Genomic DNA, 15,008 nt, shown 5'->3' with positions numbered 1-15,008 from the left:
TCCGATTTATTTCGTAATAACGAATTCCATATTTCGCATTTTATATACAAACTTTGTCATTAACAATATAGAAATTATTATAGAATATTACAATAAAAATTGCTAAACCGAAAAAAAAACAAGCATGCTTAGAGACATAATATCCTTCTTTTTCAATTGGCTATTCCGTATATAAGAAAATTCTACTAATTTGGATTAAAAGTAATACTACGAATCAAGTGCGAGTTTGAATCGTCGACAGGCGACGAATTGTCATTGACGTCGGATGACATCGGGTAACGTCGGATGACGTTCGATGACGTCACACCGCGTCGCATCCTGTTGACAGTCGAGATAATTTTATCGATCAGTTTTATTTTCAGATATATATTTTTGCTCTCTTTCTTTCTCTCTCTCGCCGCGCATGAAAAAAACTTTTCATTACCGCGAATGTCGACAAGCTTTGTTAAAAGCAATATAAGTAAATGTGGAAAATGTATATATATATATAAATATATTAAGAAAGGATTTTTATGAAATATTTTAATTGCATATTTCATAAAAAATTCAAAATTTGTCATCATCTCCGCTTTTATAATCTCGAATTAGAATATTTCGCGATATTTATTTACACGTAAGTTAATTATCGCGATTATGAAGCAAGATAGAAATCTCTTGATATCACACCAAATGTTTTAAAATTACAATTTTATTTTTCAACTTTAAAATACGAGTATATGTCTGTTATCTTCAAATATCGTTATGTGTACTATTAAAAACGTATTGCCTATTTAGTGTTAAAAAATGCAGCTGATATCGCGCTAATATATATATATATATAACTAATATTGATCTCCGTTCCCTGTGCGGTTTTATCATTTTATCATAGCTCTCTCGCCACATTTTCGACTTCGCGAAAAATCGTCGAGAGTCCGAGAGAAACAAGTCGAGGCATAACGGCATTGGGAATAGCGGGACGAGGCAAGGTGATGGTGAGGAAAGGTGAAGCGTGGTGGGGTTGGTATATTAGTGGGAAAAGGAGTTGAGAGAGTGCGTGACGAGCGACGACGACGAGTCCATGACTAGACGAGGCGAGATGAGGGGAGGGGTGAGCACGAGGCGAGTCGAGTCGAGACGAGTCGAGGCGGGACGAGACGAGACGAGGCGAGACGAGACGAGACGAGACGAGACGAGACGAGACGAGACGAGACGAGACGAGACGAAGCGAGACGAGACGAGGCGAGACGAGACGAGGCGAGACGAGACGAGACGAGACGAGACGAGACGAGGCGAGACGAGACGAGACGAGACGAGACGAGACGAGACGAGACGAGACGAGACGAGACGAGACGAGACGAGACGAAGCGAGAGCGAGACGAAGCGAGAGGCGAGACAAAGCCTGGCGAGACGAGAGGACGAGACAAGACACGAGGCCAATACGCGTGCTCTGTTCAAGTCAGGTGCGGCGTCGAGAACCTTTTCTATGACGTGAATTCTGTGAGAGGCTCCTGAACGTCTAAATCACACTCTCTCAGTCAGTGTACTGGGTGCCCCCAACCGAGACGGTCGCGTGATTACTCGCATCGCACGCGTCATCGGGGAAACGTGCCGAGGGCACGCGAATGCGCGAAATTGTCGCAACAATAAGGCGTAAAACGTTCTTTCCAACGAGGATCGTGCCAGGCTACGCGAAATCTCCGGATTCTCTGACAATTTGCGCGAGCTGCTCGTTGGTAAGCTCGATGAGATATATAAGCATGTTACAGCCTTGAAGCGCATGTGTATTTTCGCATATGCCAATTTCCTTCTTTATTTTATTCTTTTCTCTTTTACGGCACACTTTGAGATTATATAAATTCAGTAATTATCATCTGATACAATGTGACAAGATAACTAAGAAAGTTATGTCATTACTAACATATATCATTAATAATAGACGTCGTTGCCATTGTTGTTATTATAATTTTTCTTTTTTAATTACAAACTTCTTATTTTTGTTTGTGTTTTAAACATTCGTATTAAATATGAAAATTTAAAAAAAATATCGTGCACTTCTACACGTGTCTGTCGGTTATCTATCACTCGCCAAAATGTGCATTCTGTCATTTATCATTCTTCTAAACGGATGGTATGATTTACCGGAAGCTTTAAATTTCGAAAAAAACTGGAATTGCGAGAATTTATTGAATAAACGAACTCGTTTATTGGCGTAACTTTAGATAACAAAACTCAACGATCGGTATTAATTACACTTATTTTAGTTTCGTATATTTGCCGTTTTATCGCACGAAGTGCATTTGTAAGCACATTACCGCGATCCATTGAACATTTATGATTGCGTATTCACGACCGTCAACTATGACGATGAATATATGAAAAAACCTATTATTGTGGTATAAATCTTGGGCAAATTCGACAATTACAAAACTTGAAAAAAAAAAAAATGTATAACTTTCTAATAACATGTTGATCTGATTGAAATTTTTTTCGAATAATTCCTTGCTTTTATTAAAAATATTTCTTCTCAATTTCGATATATATCGCGTATGCACTCATCTTGAAAAATTTATTGTGAACAATACGGTACGATAAATCGATTTTTTCTTTAATGAAAAAGAATATACACGTTGCTGGTTTGACGTATATGACTTATTCGTTTACATCATTTTTTTCTATTATCTATAATTGTTTCCTGTAATGCACGCGTTTCCATCGAGCGTTTACATTCTATATTTTTTTTTCTCACATTTAAAAATCACATAATTTATATGAATATGTTATATTTTTGGTATCCTTTCACTTTCCCTTTTTTCTGTTTAAAACATTAAAAGTTGGCCAGCAGCTGCGTCTCGATTAAAGAGCAATTAAGGTGATGCCTTAAATTAACGATAAAATTTTATTATATCGAGTGTTGATATTCTACAAGGCGCGAACTGTGAAATAGTTTAAATAATTTAAATACGCTCGACTTGATGTACACAAGTAACGTTCCATCATATCGATCCCAAATGTTTGATATGATAACCAAATGATGATATTTAAACTAAACGTTTGTATGTATATGTATACGAGATAAGTAAAGAAATCTGATGAAATTTGATTAATTCTGATAATTTCGTCAGAAATATGGAAGAAATTAAATTTACTTTTCCATCGAAATAAAGAAGAAATACATTTTACATTAATATTTTTTTTTTCTTTTCAGACACATAAAACAAAATTGTCAATTTTCCGATGTGACATTATGAAAACAGCCATAGAAATTATTTATTTTATTTTTAATTGAATACTTATATATGCGGCACAATGATGTTTTAATTGAGTTGTTTTCCAAGAGGATATAAAGGATATTCGCAGCAGGAATAATCTCTAATCGCACACGTGGGTTATTTTAAAAACATTCTATATACACACAATTTTTATGATATACGAAAAGTAATCTTATCGGAAATTTAATATCCCTTTATATTAGTAGAGAGACGGACATTCACACGGAAATCGACCAGTCGGTTTCCATGGTGATCATATCCCCCCCGCCGACTCTTATATGACTCTTAACTACCTACTTTCGAATCTTTTTGTTGCTTGTATTTATATAAACATACGTAAAAGATATATGTGAAGTGAATAATTTTTTTTTTTTTTTTGTGATGTGTGCCATCAGAGAGAAATCACGAATATTAAATTTATATATCATTGACTCCGTTCCCATAAAATACGTATGTGTGCTCGACACGTTAACGATTACACTCGAACATTTTTTTTTTACGAACTTTTTTTCAACGCGATAAGTATAATTATAAAATCCATAAAACGTAGTGAGACACATAATCCTTTTCTCAGACACATTTGTGCCGCAAATTTATGTCAATCGTAAATCTTTACGTAATTTCAAAATTTTGATTGAGCAAAAATATTCGCGCGATCTCTACTGCTCTTATCAACATCAAATATTGATAATTGTTGCATGGATAAAAAACGTTTAATTTTTTACGAGGGAAGCTCCGTAAAAGCTTTTAATGGATTTTGGTGGATGATGTCATTGCGCGAGACACAGATCGGAGGACTCAATTTTAGCAATGTGACGTCAATTAAAATATGACATTCCTCAAGCTTCTCGTAAAAACGACAGTTTATGCAGCAAATGTATATAAAATATGATACTTTTTGATTCTAAAATGTTTCTCGTCTTACCAATGACTTTATTATCGAATATTTACTGAAACAGATTTTTTTTTAGAGAGAGAGAGGGGGGGAGCGGAGGGAGAAAAAGAAGAAGAATAAGCTAATAATATATTGTAATATTAGTTTTCTCAGTTTACGGCTCAATTAATTTGACATTTCATAAGATTAGACTTATAAATACACATTATTATGAATTGAAAAGAATTTTCAGCTTCACGTCGAAAGTCAACAGTTATGCAATGCCAAAGTATTATTAGACTATCATACGACGAAAGACTTCTAATAATAAGTGCGACTACTTTTGAAAGTTTTTTGAAACGCTCTGGTATATTTTGTACGAGAAACGATTTTTTTCTCCAAAATATATAAAATAGAATATAACAAACTAATGATAATACGATAAACATGCAAGAAAATAATTCTTCAATTATAGACACATTTCTTTTCTCTCTTTTATTGCCAGTGTGTGTGTATGTCTGTTGTAATAAATATATTTTCTGAAATAAAATTAGAAATGTTAAATTGTATATATTTTATATTTATATATTTAAAAAAAAATTAAACTGCGTGTGGATATATATATATGTAGATAGACATATACATATCAAGTAAATAATTAGAGATAGATATAGTAATTTCAAAAATGTATTCAAATATCACAGTTACTTTTCATATATATATCGAATACAGATTGTGAAAAAGATAATGAAATCACCAAAAAACACTAATATCTGTACCGATAACTAATTTGTTGAACAAAAATTTCACAATGCAATCGGATTCGTATCTTTAAATATCTTTCGTATCGTTAAATATCTTACAAAATTTGTTATTTTCCAATAATTTTTTATTCCTTTGGAATTGACATCGTGACTACGATATTTGAGTAAACGTGTGCTTATCGCAGATAAACTAAATTTTGACTGCGATATATTCTTAGTATATACAATAAGTCAGCGATACTTGAGCGAAAGAAAAACGTTGACATATATATATATATATATATATATATATATATATATATATATATACATACATACATATATTTACCAGATATACTCTCTACATCCATCAGGCGCCTAATTGTAAGCAATTATCATCAGCATTAATATATCAACGTTTTTCTTTCGCTCAAGTATCGCTGACTTATTGTATATACTAAGAATATATCGCAGTCAAAATTTAGTTTATCTGCGATAAGCACACGTTTACTCAAATATCGTAGTCACGATGTCAATTCCAAAGGAATAAAAAATTATTGGAAAATAACAAATATATATATATATATATATATATATATATATATATATATATACACGCACGCACACGCACATACATGTACATAAATATAGTATAGAAAAAGTCTATTTTTTGCATATTTATTGATGTAATAATTAATTTATTATAATTTTATATATATATATATATATATATATATATATATATATATGTATGTGTGTGTGTAATTAATTTATATATAAATCAAGCACGATTTTTTCTGCGTTGATAAAAGAGAAATTACGAGGAATGATTCGCATGGGCTAATACGTAATGCTGTAATCAATAGCGCATGATTATGCACGATTATGCATGATTAGACACCCGCTTTCTCTAGATTAGATTATTTTTTATTTCAGATTATGCACTAACACGAACACATTTCTTTCCTTGTTACCGATAATTTATTTTACAGCTTCCAGCTTGGTGGGCACTTTTCTCGTCGATCGATTTCGCACGAGCGCCAATTGCACGCTTTGCTTTAATTTCTCGATTGATTAACTAACGAACTGATTTTATATCTAATCTCACTTTTCCTTCGTTTATTAATGGTTGTATATTATAATTGCTCACGCCGACGAGTGTCGCAAGTACTTTCCTGCACCTATACACGCATGCACGCCTGTATAAACACGTTATTTACATTATCTCGATGGTGAGTAATTACTGATTTTCTCTTTATTATAATCACTTGCTTTATATCTTTTAAAACTTGGTCTTGAGATAATACAAATTGTGTGCATGACGTTTTTTCACACGTACGAAACGCGTACTTACATATTTTATATTTATCGATACGAATATCGAGTGCCAAAACATGTATGATTCGTCATCACTCGTTACGAAAGATACAAAGATATGATAATTCTCTCTATCTTTTTCGGGCTCATTGTTTTGTATCTATATTGCAAGGATCTCGCGCGCACAACATTTAGTATCGAAGCCATTGTATCGAAACCTTGACATGGAACGGACGTTTGTTGTCATCAATTTGTAATTTCATCCTACCGTTTAACCGTTGGTTTCCTACCGTTTAACCGTTGTCGCGTATATTATAGTTTAATATATTATTAAGGAAATGTTATAATTTAATAAAAAATGTGATAAGGTGTCACGTGTTTTCCAGTGAATGACACATACGTGATGACACGTATAATTGTATCACCTCTATCTCTTATAGAATAGATTTTTTCAAGATTCTGTTTTCCGTTTTCATGTGACACGTGTCATGACACATCTCATTAATTTAATTGAAAATTCTTTTTATAGGACGAGCGACTCGAAGGTGCGTGCATGCTGAATTCGGTGTGGTCGACGTTTCGCCAATCGTCAAGGATCGTTCCGAGGATCCTTATGGTAACCGGAGGACAAGGTGGTTATCATCCAAGCGAGTTCCAAGGGCTGAAGGGCTGGCGGCGTCGTTGGATCCATTTAGCCATTACTTATAATTAGAGCGACAATGGCTAGCAGGAACGAAGCTGACCTGCGAGAGATTCGAGTAGAACGCGACGACGGCTACAATAGAAACAACAACAATCACGATAACAATTACGGCGGTTGCTCTATGAGTGCCGCTGGAAAGGAAGACGTGTGCACAAAGAGGAATCATCGGAGCAACCACCGGAATCAGCAGAGTCCGGGCAGAGCCCCGTTGGTCGGCTGGCGAAATGACAGTCCGACGATTTGTCTCATGAATTCCGTCCACAATAATGTCAACTTGGTGGACAGCGCGAGAAATGGACGCGAGGCGAATCTAGATTCAACAGAGAAGTCAAACGACGCGATCGAGTTGACGGAGCACAGCAATATACCGAGGAAGATTAAAGAAATGCTCGATCGCGAGAAATATGTCGAACCGGATGCCGGTACAACAACGAATCGTCGAATCAGAGACTCTATCGATTCCGAAAGTATTATTCTGGAACGCGAGGATTCTTTAGGCTCTATCGAAAAAGAAACAGAAAGTCGTAAGAAACCTAAAATACCCGATGGTGGTTGGGGCTGGGTGGTCGTTCTGGCTTCCCTGATAATCTCTATGATAGCCGACGGTGTCTCCTTTAGCTTTGGTCTGCTTTACATCGAGTTTCTTCGGGAATTCGGCGCGTCCAAGTCCAAGACCGCTTGGATCGGCTCTCTCTTCATGGCAGTGCCACTTCTATCCGGGCCGATCATGTCCGCTCTCGTGGACCGTTACGGATGCAGGAACATGACCATCATCGGCGGTCTGATATCGGGGCTGGGCTTCATACTGAGTATTTTCAGTAACACTATCGAGGTAATGTACTTGACGTTTGGCGTGATCGCGGGTCTCGGTCTGGGTTTGTGCTACGTCACCGCGGTTGTGAGCATCGCCTTTTGGTTCGACAAAAAACGAACCTTAGCTGTAGGTCTTGGCGCGTGCGGCACTGGCATCGGTACGTTCGTTTATGCTCCGATGACGACCTATTTCATCGCCGAGTACGGTTGGCGAGGCACTTGTCTGCTCCTGGCTGGCACGTTCTTCAACATGATCGTCGCAGGAACCGTCATGAGGGATCCGGAATGGTGGATCCTGGAACAACAAAAGCAGGATCAAACTATGCCGAGAAAATTGAACGTTCGATCGGATGGTACGGTAAAGTCGAACGAAAGTCCTTTGGACGAGTTCCCAGGTGTCGAGGAGCTTCGACAATTGCTCAGAAGCGACCAGGCGCCCGAATATTTCTTACAGAATCTAAGTACGAGTACCGAAACGGCCGACGGCGCCAAGAGGCATACGACGAGCGTGGTTAATCTGCCGACCTTTGTAAAGCGAAGCGAAAAGGTAAGCGAATAAAGCCATTATTTCTTCGTATTATCCGCTTTTATAAATGAATGGATTAGAATGTACGAGATTTCAGGTGCCTTTGGAAGTATTGGAATCGTTACTGAGCAACTCTAGGCTCTATACTGTTATCCTAGAAAATTATCCTGGTCTTCTGTTGTGTAGAAGTTTATCCGATAAACAGCTGCAGGATTCAACGGGGGAGATTTATAATAAAAGCGGAGTCACTATGTCAATGAGGTTAATCATTTGCTACGTGTAATTGTAATATAGTTTTTAATTCTTAGTCGAATCCCTTTTTCCTATCGAAATACTCGCGTATACGATTTTATTCACGCGATACTTTAGTTGAATGGAATTGAATACAACACGCCGCAGCATTTAATACTTATATTACGTTCTACAAAGGCTGAAACGAGCAACGGAATCGAAAACAATCGCTGAACAAAGGAAAGATTCTTGTCCAGTGTCTACTCACGTACCGACGAAACTTGTTTGCGCCAGAAAAATGTCCAAGAAGGAAATAGAAGAGACTAATCCCTTGCTGACAAAAGAAGTCACGGTAATAAACGTTATTTTCGATAATAGATTCCGTCGACTCGCCGTGACACATTAAGTAAATACTTTCCAGATCGCTCCGACGGAAAGAAGAAGATCCGTGTCTAAACGTTACGTTGAGCCACAAGCCAACGTCATCAGAACCGATTCGATACCTTGGCTCAGGCGACAATTTAGTACCAACACCCATTACTTCAAGGATATTAGAGTGCATAGAAATTCCGTCATGTATCGCGGCGCTGCCCTAAATCTACACAAGTACAGACTAAGAGCGAGCAGTTGTCCTGACATCTATAGAAACAGTATGATCACATTGGCTAAAGAAAACGAACAGGTATTTTAACGCTCGCGATATATCGGAAGAATAGGTTTGCTTGTGTCTACAAATATAGAATTTCATATCTTACGCAGAAGTGGTATGCCGAGCTGATGGATCTATTAAAGAGTATGTTGGATTTTTCAATGTTTCTCGAATTGCATTTCCTGCTAATGTCAATGTCGACGATATTGCTATTCACGTGGTTCATCGTACCGTATTTTTATCTTGCGGAGCATCTAACTAGGAACGGTTATGACGAATCCGATGCCGCTAATCTCCTCAGTATTATCGGCATAACCAATACTATCGGAATGGTAATCTTAAATCCTAATAATTAGAGCAGTACGCTTTATCTTTGAATGAGATGAGATTTTCTCATACTCGGTGTTGCTCGCTTTTAGATCGTTCTAGGCTGGGCTGGCGATCAACCCTGGATGAATGTCAGTAAAACGTACACCTGGTGTCTGATGGCGTGCGGAGTGGCCACGATATTGATGTCCGTTTTTACCCATCATTACCCGTTTCTAATGATCACTTCGGCAGCTTTTGGTTTATTTTTCGCGAGTAGTTTCAGCTTTACTCCTGTTATATTAGTCGAGCTAATTCCTCTGGAAAGATTTACTACTGCTTACGGTCTCAGTTTGTTATGCCAAGGAATTGGAAATCTTCTCGGACCTCCGTTGGCTGGATGGTTATTCGATGTGACAAATGCTTGGGAGCTTTCTTTCCTCATGGCCGGCGGTTGGATTATTGTCTCCGGAATCTTTGTAGGTATTATACCCTATACGAAAAATCGAAAGATTTTTGGCAGTGGACCGATCGAGATGGAACGAACAAATGGAAGTGATTGTTTAGCATAAAGCGAATTATATTCATTGTTTTTACACACGCACGTACAGATATTAAAAGAAGGAGGCGAATATTTATCAGCTCGGAAAAAATGTTGATTTAAAGTACGAATCTCACTACGCTTACATCAAACATACAGTATAAAACGATAAAATATTTATCACGTAACGAATATTTTTCCTATTTATAACAAAAAAATATTTTCACGCATATAACGTATTTCTTATAACATTTTTCCCGTACTTAAATTATTCGTGTCACGAATAATATTATTTGTATAATGAAACATACATAAATCGAAGGAAGTTAAGAGATATATTATGTACTTCAATACTTACAAAACTTTTTCTACTTAAAATACGCTTTACATATACAATTTGTATAGACAAACTTAATTGAATGGACACGATGCGAATAAATATTATATTCACTTGTTTTCAACGTACTTAATCTTATTAGTCAACGGTATTAAGACAAAAGATATATTTATACATACATACGTACATATATATATATATATATATATATATATATATATATATATATATAAATGCGTTTTTGTAAAACTCGTATATAGATGAATTTATTTTCATTAGAAACTTGTAAACGCTTAAAACGCTTAAATATATTTACACGCTTTAATAATGTAAAGAAGCGACGTGTTAACAATTTATAATGAAATTTATTGTTTTTTAGATAATTAAGTTTAATAATGTTTCTATATTATAACTTTTTACATGTATATTGTGTGCAGATGATATCATCGTTATACTATCATAAATATTGTCAAAAGTTTTTTGTAAAACTTTTGTTACTTCAAAGATATCCAAAGATTAAATAAGTAGTTAAACTATTTATATTAATGTTCATTATATATTTAGAAAAAGTGTGCAAAAGTTTACGAAAAAAATGCGCTGTTTCATAAAAAGAACTCTGCCATAAATCATTGAATTTATTTTATTTAATTTATTTTAATTCCGGCTTACATCATTGCGTATATATTTAGGGGTTATTCAGGAGTAATATAGCGATGTGACATTAATTATCTGCTGTGATAATACAAAGAGACGTATAACCATATTTCTTCCATCTAATTTTGAATTTCAATGTTATTCAAGTTGTCTGAAAAAAACCAGAAATAATTTGCGAAATAGAGAGACCCTTATGTGAATAGGATATATTTGTAAAATTATTATTTATAACGCGGTCAGAATCTTATTTGTCGAATATGCACGTATATGTCCAATACATGTATTCTTTCCGATGAACAGATTAAATAATTATATGACGTGTTAAAAGTTATATGTTACCAGTGTTATTATTAGGATCGACTATTTCTCTGAAAAAATATACGGTGAGAGAAAATTGAACGAAAAAAATTTTAAATTTCTCGTCTTTTATTGATGCATTATCTCATTATCAGTATCCTGGAGATGTGATCGGATTGAGTGCATTAGGGCTTGGGCTTCGACTGGATGTTCTCGGAACGCCTAGGATGCTGGCGAGATTTTGTATACTCTGAGGAAATGTTCTCGCTACGATGAAATGTTGCGGGCCAATTAATGCGTCTGCCATTATACCAAGACGTACTCCGTTTCCAAGCCTGTGTAAGGTCATTGACATGTCTAAAAAAAATATATACAACTTGATGCAATGAAAATATAAAGTACAATAGATGAGTCGCGTGAGTAATGAAATATATATATCTACTGCAATTTCCTTGCGGTGGTCGCCAATAAATTGCTCCATCTACGCCTTCCACAGGTAGATCACCGTCGACATGCGTCAAGCACAGAGAATATCTTTTCGATAGTTGATTCAAGAGTAATTTCAAAACGATGGCTGGTACGCAGGACGAAATGAATCCGCAGGATGTTTCCGCTGCCGTGATCGCGTAAATCGCGCTCTGCCTAGACCTGGCTTCCTGAATGTTTCGTTGAATCACCTTTAGGAAACGCGATACGAAAGCATTGGAAAAATTCGTGCGAGTTGCTTCACGCGTGAATCGTATATCCATTTCTCACCTGTAGTATCTCGATGAGATCGTCATGAAACAACGGTGTCCTGGTGGGTAACGCAAGACAGAGAATACCTCGAACTTCATGATTCCGTAAGAACACGGCCCGTTGACTCACAAACTTGACGGTCGCGAATACATTGTCTGGAACATTGACGACCGAATGTCTGAAGTATTCCTTTAGGCTGTCTACGGTAGCCGCTAAGAGAATTTCCGTCTCTGTTGCACCGGTTACGTTGGCGATTTTTCGTACGAGCTCGATATCGACCTCCTCCGACCAAGCCACTACCTTCCTACCGCACGGAGAAATTGTCTGCAGTTGATTCAATTGCGGATGCTTTAGAAACAGCTCCTCGACAATGATCTTGGGCGCCGTTACGGCTATCCAGCTGATGGACATCACTTCCCGAATCGCTTGGAATATTAAAGGGAGATAACAGGACAACATATACGTCAAGGTATCTGGATAGCAATGCTTGTGTTGCGATTTTAGAGCCTGCAATTCTCGAATGAGTAGAAGTGGCGTTCTTAAGCACGACGTGATCGTGATGTACCAGGATAAAGCGATGCAGGAGTAAAGAATGTTAATCGGATTGAAAGACTTTGCGATGGACTCGAGTATCAATCGAGGATTAAAGTTCCTCTTGCTCGATTCGCGTTGAACGATCGATAGAAGCTCCAGGAATTTCAGCCCTTCTGACTTTCGCCATTGTCTACAGAGATTTACGGAAAAAATGAGCGTACGTTTTCCTAGACGAATATGCGCGAATGGGAAAGAAATGATTACGATCCGAAATCAACCATACCTGGCCAGTTCTTTCATAGTACAGACCAACGCTATCATCGCGATTTTGACGCATTGAGATATTCCTATCCGTTTCTTCAAGATCTCCGGCCGTTCGACAGGATCGTTGTTGTAGAGGAAATCGTTCCAATAGTTGCTGAAGTTCTCGATGAGCATTTGTCGAAGGCGCGGTAGAGCGGTGGGTTCGGCATACAAGTTCGTAAAGGGCGAATCGCTCTCCTGACACGTCCAGTTATCCGTCGAATACTTCAACGGTAAGAAATCCGCTAAAGTTAGATGCTCTTGTCGCAGAAGCAAATGATGAGCCCGTACGAGACATATCTGACGCTCTTCCCCTCGCACGAAGCAATTCACTATATGCACTTGCCACGGCGATAATCTCCTCGGAAGAAATTTTGATGTCACGTCGCTTATGTAATCCTACGACAGAAGAGTTGAAATCAGATTCAAAACTAGAACCGATCTCTGCAATAAGAGAACAATAGACGCCGACCTGTAGATTGTTGTCAGTGATGGGACGACCGCGAAACGAGCACGGCGAATTCACGAGGTGATTGTCGACGGAATAATCGAGTTCCTTCCAAACGTAAACGCCCCATCGTGAGAACAAAGTTGATCTGAGATACTTTCTCGTGGACGCCAGATGCGCCAAGTGATTCCTCGCGCCCTTCACAATCGAGCGTCCTTGCACGAGAAGCGTGCAGATTCCCTGTAAAGGGACGATCGGTGATCGACGCGGTATCGATTATATCGAATTTTAATTTTTCATTTCTCAATACTTACATGAGTGCGTCCTTGGTCTAAGATACTCCGAATACTATTCTCCTCCACAACGACATAATTCGGATATTTCCACTTGACGAAGCGTATCCAAGATCTCCTTGTCCATGTCATCACTTGAAAACATCGAATACACGCATACATAACGCATATAATGCATTTCATAAAGTAACGATTGAAAGGCGCAGAAAAATTATTCGCGCGATATATGCGCTTATAATTAAACGCGATTTTTAATTACGAATTGATAAAGATCAAGAGCAACATTACATAAAGCAAGGAGAAATCGTTAAAGACGCATGATTTATTGTCTGCGATGTATGTAATCTTTGTAGTATAATTTTTTCAAGCGCTCAAAGATAGTTACTTTTATCGAAAATAGTTACCCAAATATGCGATAAGGAAAAGGGGGACCAGAAATATCAGCGCGAAACTGAAGCCGAGATTCACCATACACGAGACACCGATGCCGACCATGACGTCTGGTTTGTTTCATCAACAGCGATATTTGTAAATTATTTAACAATACGAGAGTCTCGGACCGGAAGCGAGCTGCGCTCTTGCAGCTTTCGACCTTACTGCCAGTGATGTAAGTTGATGGAATATAAGCTGCTAAGCCGCGGCGGCATCCGCGTGTTCGCGTATCGGGATGCAGACGATTGTACGTTTGATTGTGTATATCTGAGTCTGACCCTACGACCCGTTGCGAAAAAAGAAAAAAACGAGAGGCCAAGCAGACAACTGGCGAGATATATTATTACTCCTCCATCGTCTCACCGTCGAATATCGTCGAGAGGTCTTGTTACTTGTTACGAGCATATGCGAGTTATCGTTGACAATAAGCAAACAACCAATCGCGACGAAAAAGACGGGGGAGAAAGATAATGAATGTCCTCTTTAGTCCCGAAATCTCTTTTACGGCCGAATATGATGACTATTGAAATGAATATAAAGAGTTACCGTTTCGATATAAAATTCAATCGAATATTATACTGACGCGATTTATTTAACAATGAGATTATTTTCTTAATATTGAAAAGCACGGAATATCTTCTCTCTCCCTCGCCCTCTCCGTCTCCCTCTTCCTTTCCCTCTCTCTCTCCCCCTCTCCTTTCCCTCCCGCCCCTCCCTCTCTCTCTTTCTCTCTCTAAAATAATCTTTTATTTTGCCTAGAAAGATATTCTGTTATCTGTTGTGTGTGTATATATATATATATATATATATATATATATATATATATATATAAATATATATAATATAATATATATATATCGGGCTATATAAAAGCAATTTTTATTTCAGGATCGAGCATTTACGCGTAAAATATAATAGTTCCCGTCTACGCGTAAACAATGCAAACTATACATATGTTTATATATATTTAACATATCAACAATGAGTAGTCATAAATCTTTACGAAATTTCTCGAAATTTG

At 37.2% G+C, this 15,008-nt stretch overlaps 2 protein-coding genes across 4 annotated transcripts; one reads left to right on the top strand and one right to left on the bottom strand.

Moving 5' to 3' along the window:
* Positions 1 to 1,089: 1,089 nt before the first annotated feature.
* LOC126857235 (uncharacterized) lies at positions 1,090 to 10,048 on the top strand. 2 transcript variants are annotated; one of them, XM_050606455.1, is made up of 7 exons: positions 1,090 to 1,712; positions 6,712 to 8,245; positions 8,322 to 8,485; positions 8,654 to 8,807; positions 8,877 to 9,137; positions 9,215 to 9,436; positions 9,524 to 10,048. In XM_050606455.1, the coding sequence occupies exons 2-7, from the start codon at positions 6,902 to 6,904 to the stop codon at positions 9,980 to 9,982; spliced, it is 2,604 nt and encodes an 867-aa protein (XP_050462412.1). In that variant the 5' UTR covers positions 1,090 to 1,712; positions 6,712 to 6,901; the 3' UTR covers positions 9,983 to 10,048. The 2 variants fall into 2 exon arrangements, with proteins under 2 accessions (XP_050462412.1, XP_050462413.1); XM_050606456.1 differs by lacking the exon at positions 1,090 to 1,712 and adding an exon at positions 6,365 to 6,459.
* Positions 10,049 to 10,526: 478 nt separating this feature from the next.
* On the bottom strand, positions 10,527 to 14,697 carry LOC126857236 (uncharacterized). Of its 2 annotated transcripts, none has more exons than XM_050606459.1 (7): positions 13,960 to 14,697; positions 13,577 to 13,689; positions 13,287 to 13,502; positions 12,795 to 13,213; positions 11,996 to 12,701; positions 11,682 to 11,895; positions 10,527 to 11,596 (listed from the first exon to the last, which is right to left on the bottom strand). In XM_050606459.1, the coding sequence occupies exons 1-7, from the start codon at positions 14,048 to 14,050 to the stop codon at positions 11,391 to 11,393; spliced, it is 1,965 nt and encodes a 654-aa protein (XP_050462416.1). In that variant the 5' UTR covers positions 14,051 to 14,697; the 3' UTR covers positions 10,527 to 11,390. The 2 variants fall into 2 exon arrangements, with proteins under 2 accessions (XP_050462416.1, XP_050462415.1); XM_050606458.1 differs by having other exon boundaries at positions 11,682 to 11,916; positions 13,960 to 14,695.
* Positions 14,698 to 15,008: the final 311 nt, after the last annotated feature.

Source organism: Cataglyphis hispanica, chromosome 21, assembly GCF_021464435.1.
Source record: "Cataglyphis hispanica isolate Lineage 1 chromosome 21, ULB_Chis1_1.0, whole genome shotgun sequence".
Classification (NCBI taxonomy): Eukaryota; Metazoa; Arthropoda; class Insecta; order Hymenoptera; family Formicidae; genus Cataglyphis; species Cataglyphis hispanica.
Note: the sequence above shows the minus strand (reverse complement) of the source record. Positions and strands in the feature narration are given on the sequence as shown.

What these genes read in the sequence shown, in the direction of transcription:
- LOC126857235 (XM_050606455.1), top strand. Translation starts at nt 6,902, where the DNA reads ATGGCTAGCAGGAACGAAGCTGACCTGCGAGAGATTCGAGTAGAACGC. An exon ending in TTGTAAAGCGAAGCGAAAAG is followed by an intron (nt 8,246 to 8,321) that starts GTAAGCGAATAA and finishes ACGAGATTTCAG; the next exon opens with GTGCCTTTGGAAGTATTGGA. An exon ending in TGGCTAAAGAAAACGAACAG is followed by an intron (nt 9,138 to 9,214) that starts GTATTTTAACGC and finishes TATCTTACGCAG; the next exon opens with AAGTGGTATGCCGAGCTGAT.
- LOC126857236 (XM_050606458.1), bottom strand. Translation starts at nt 14,050, where the DNA reads ATGGTCGGCATCGGTGTCTCGTGTATGGTGAATCTCGGCTTCAGTTTC. An exon ending in TTTCCTTATCGCATATTTGG is followed by an intron (nt 13,690 to 13,959) that starts GTAACTATTTTC and finishes GATGTTTTCAAG; the next exon opens with TGATGACATGGACAAGGAGA. An exon ending in TAGACCAAGGACGCACTCAT is followed by an intron (nt 13,503 to 13,576) that starts GTAAGTATTGAG and finishes GTCCCTTTACAG; the next exon opens with GGAATCTGCACGCTTCTCGT.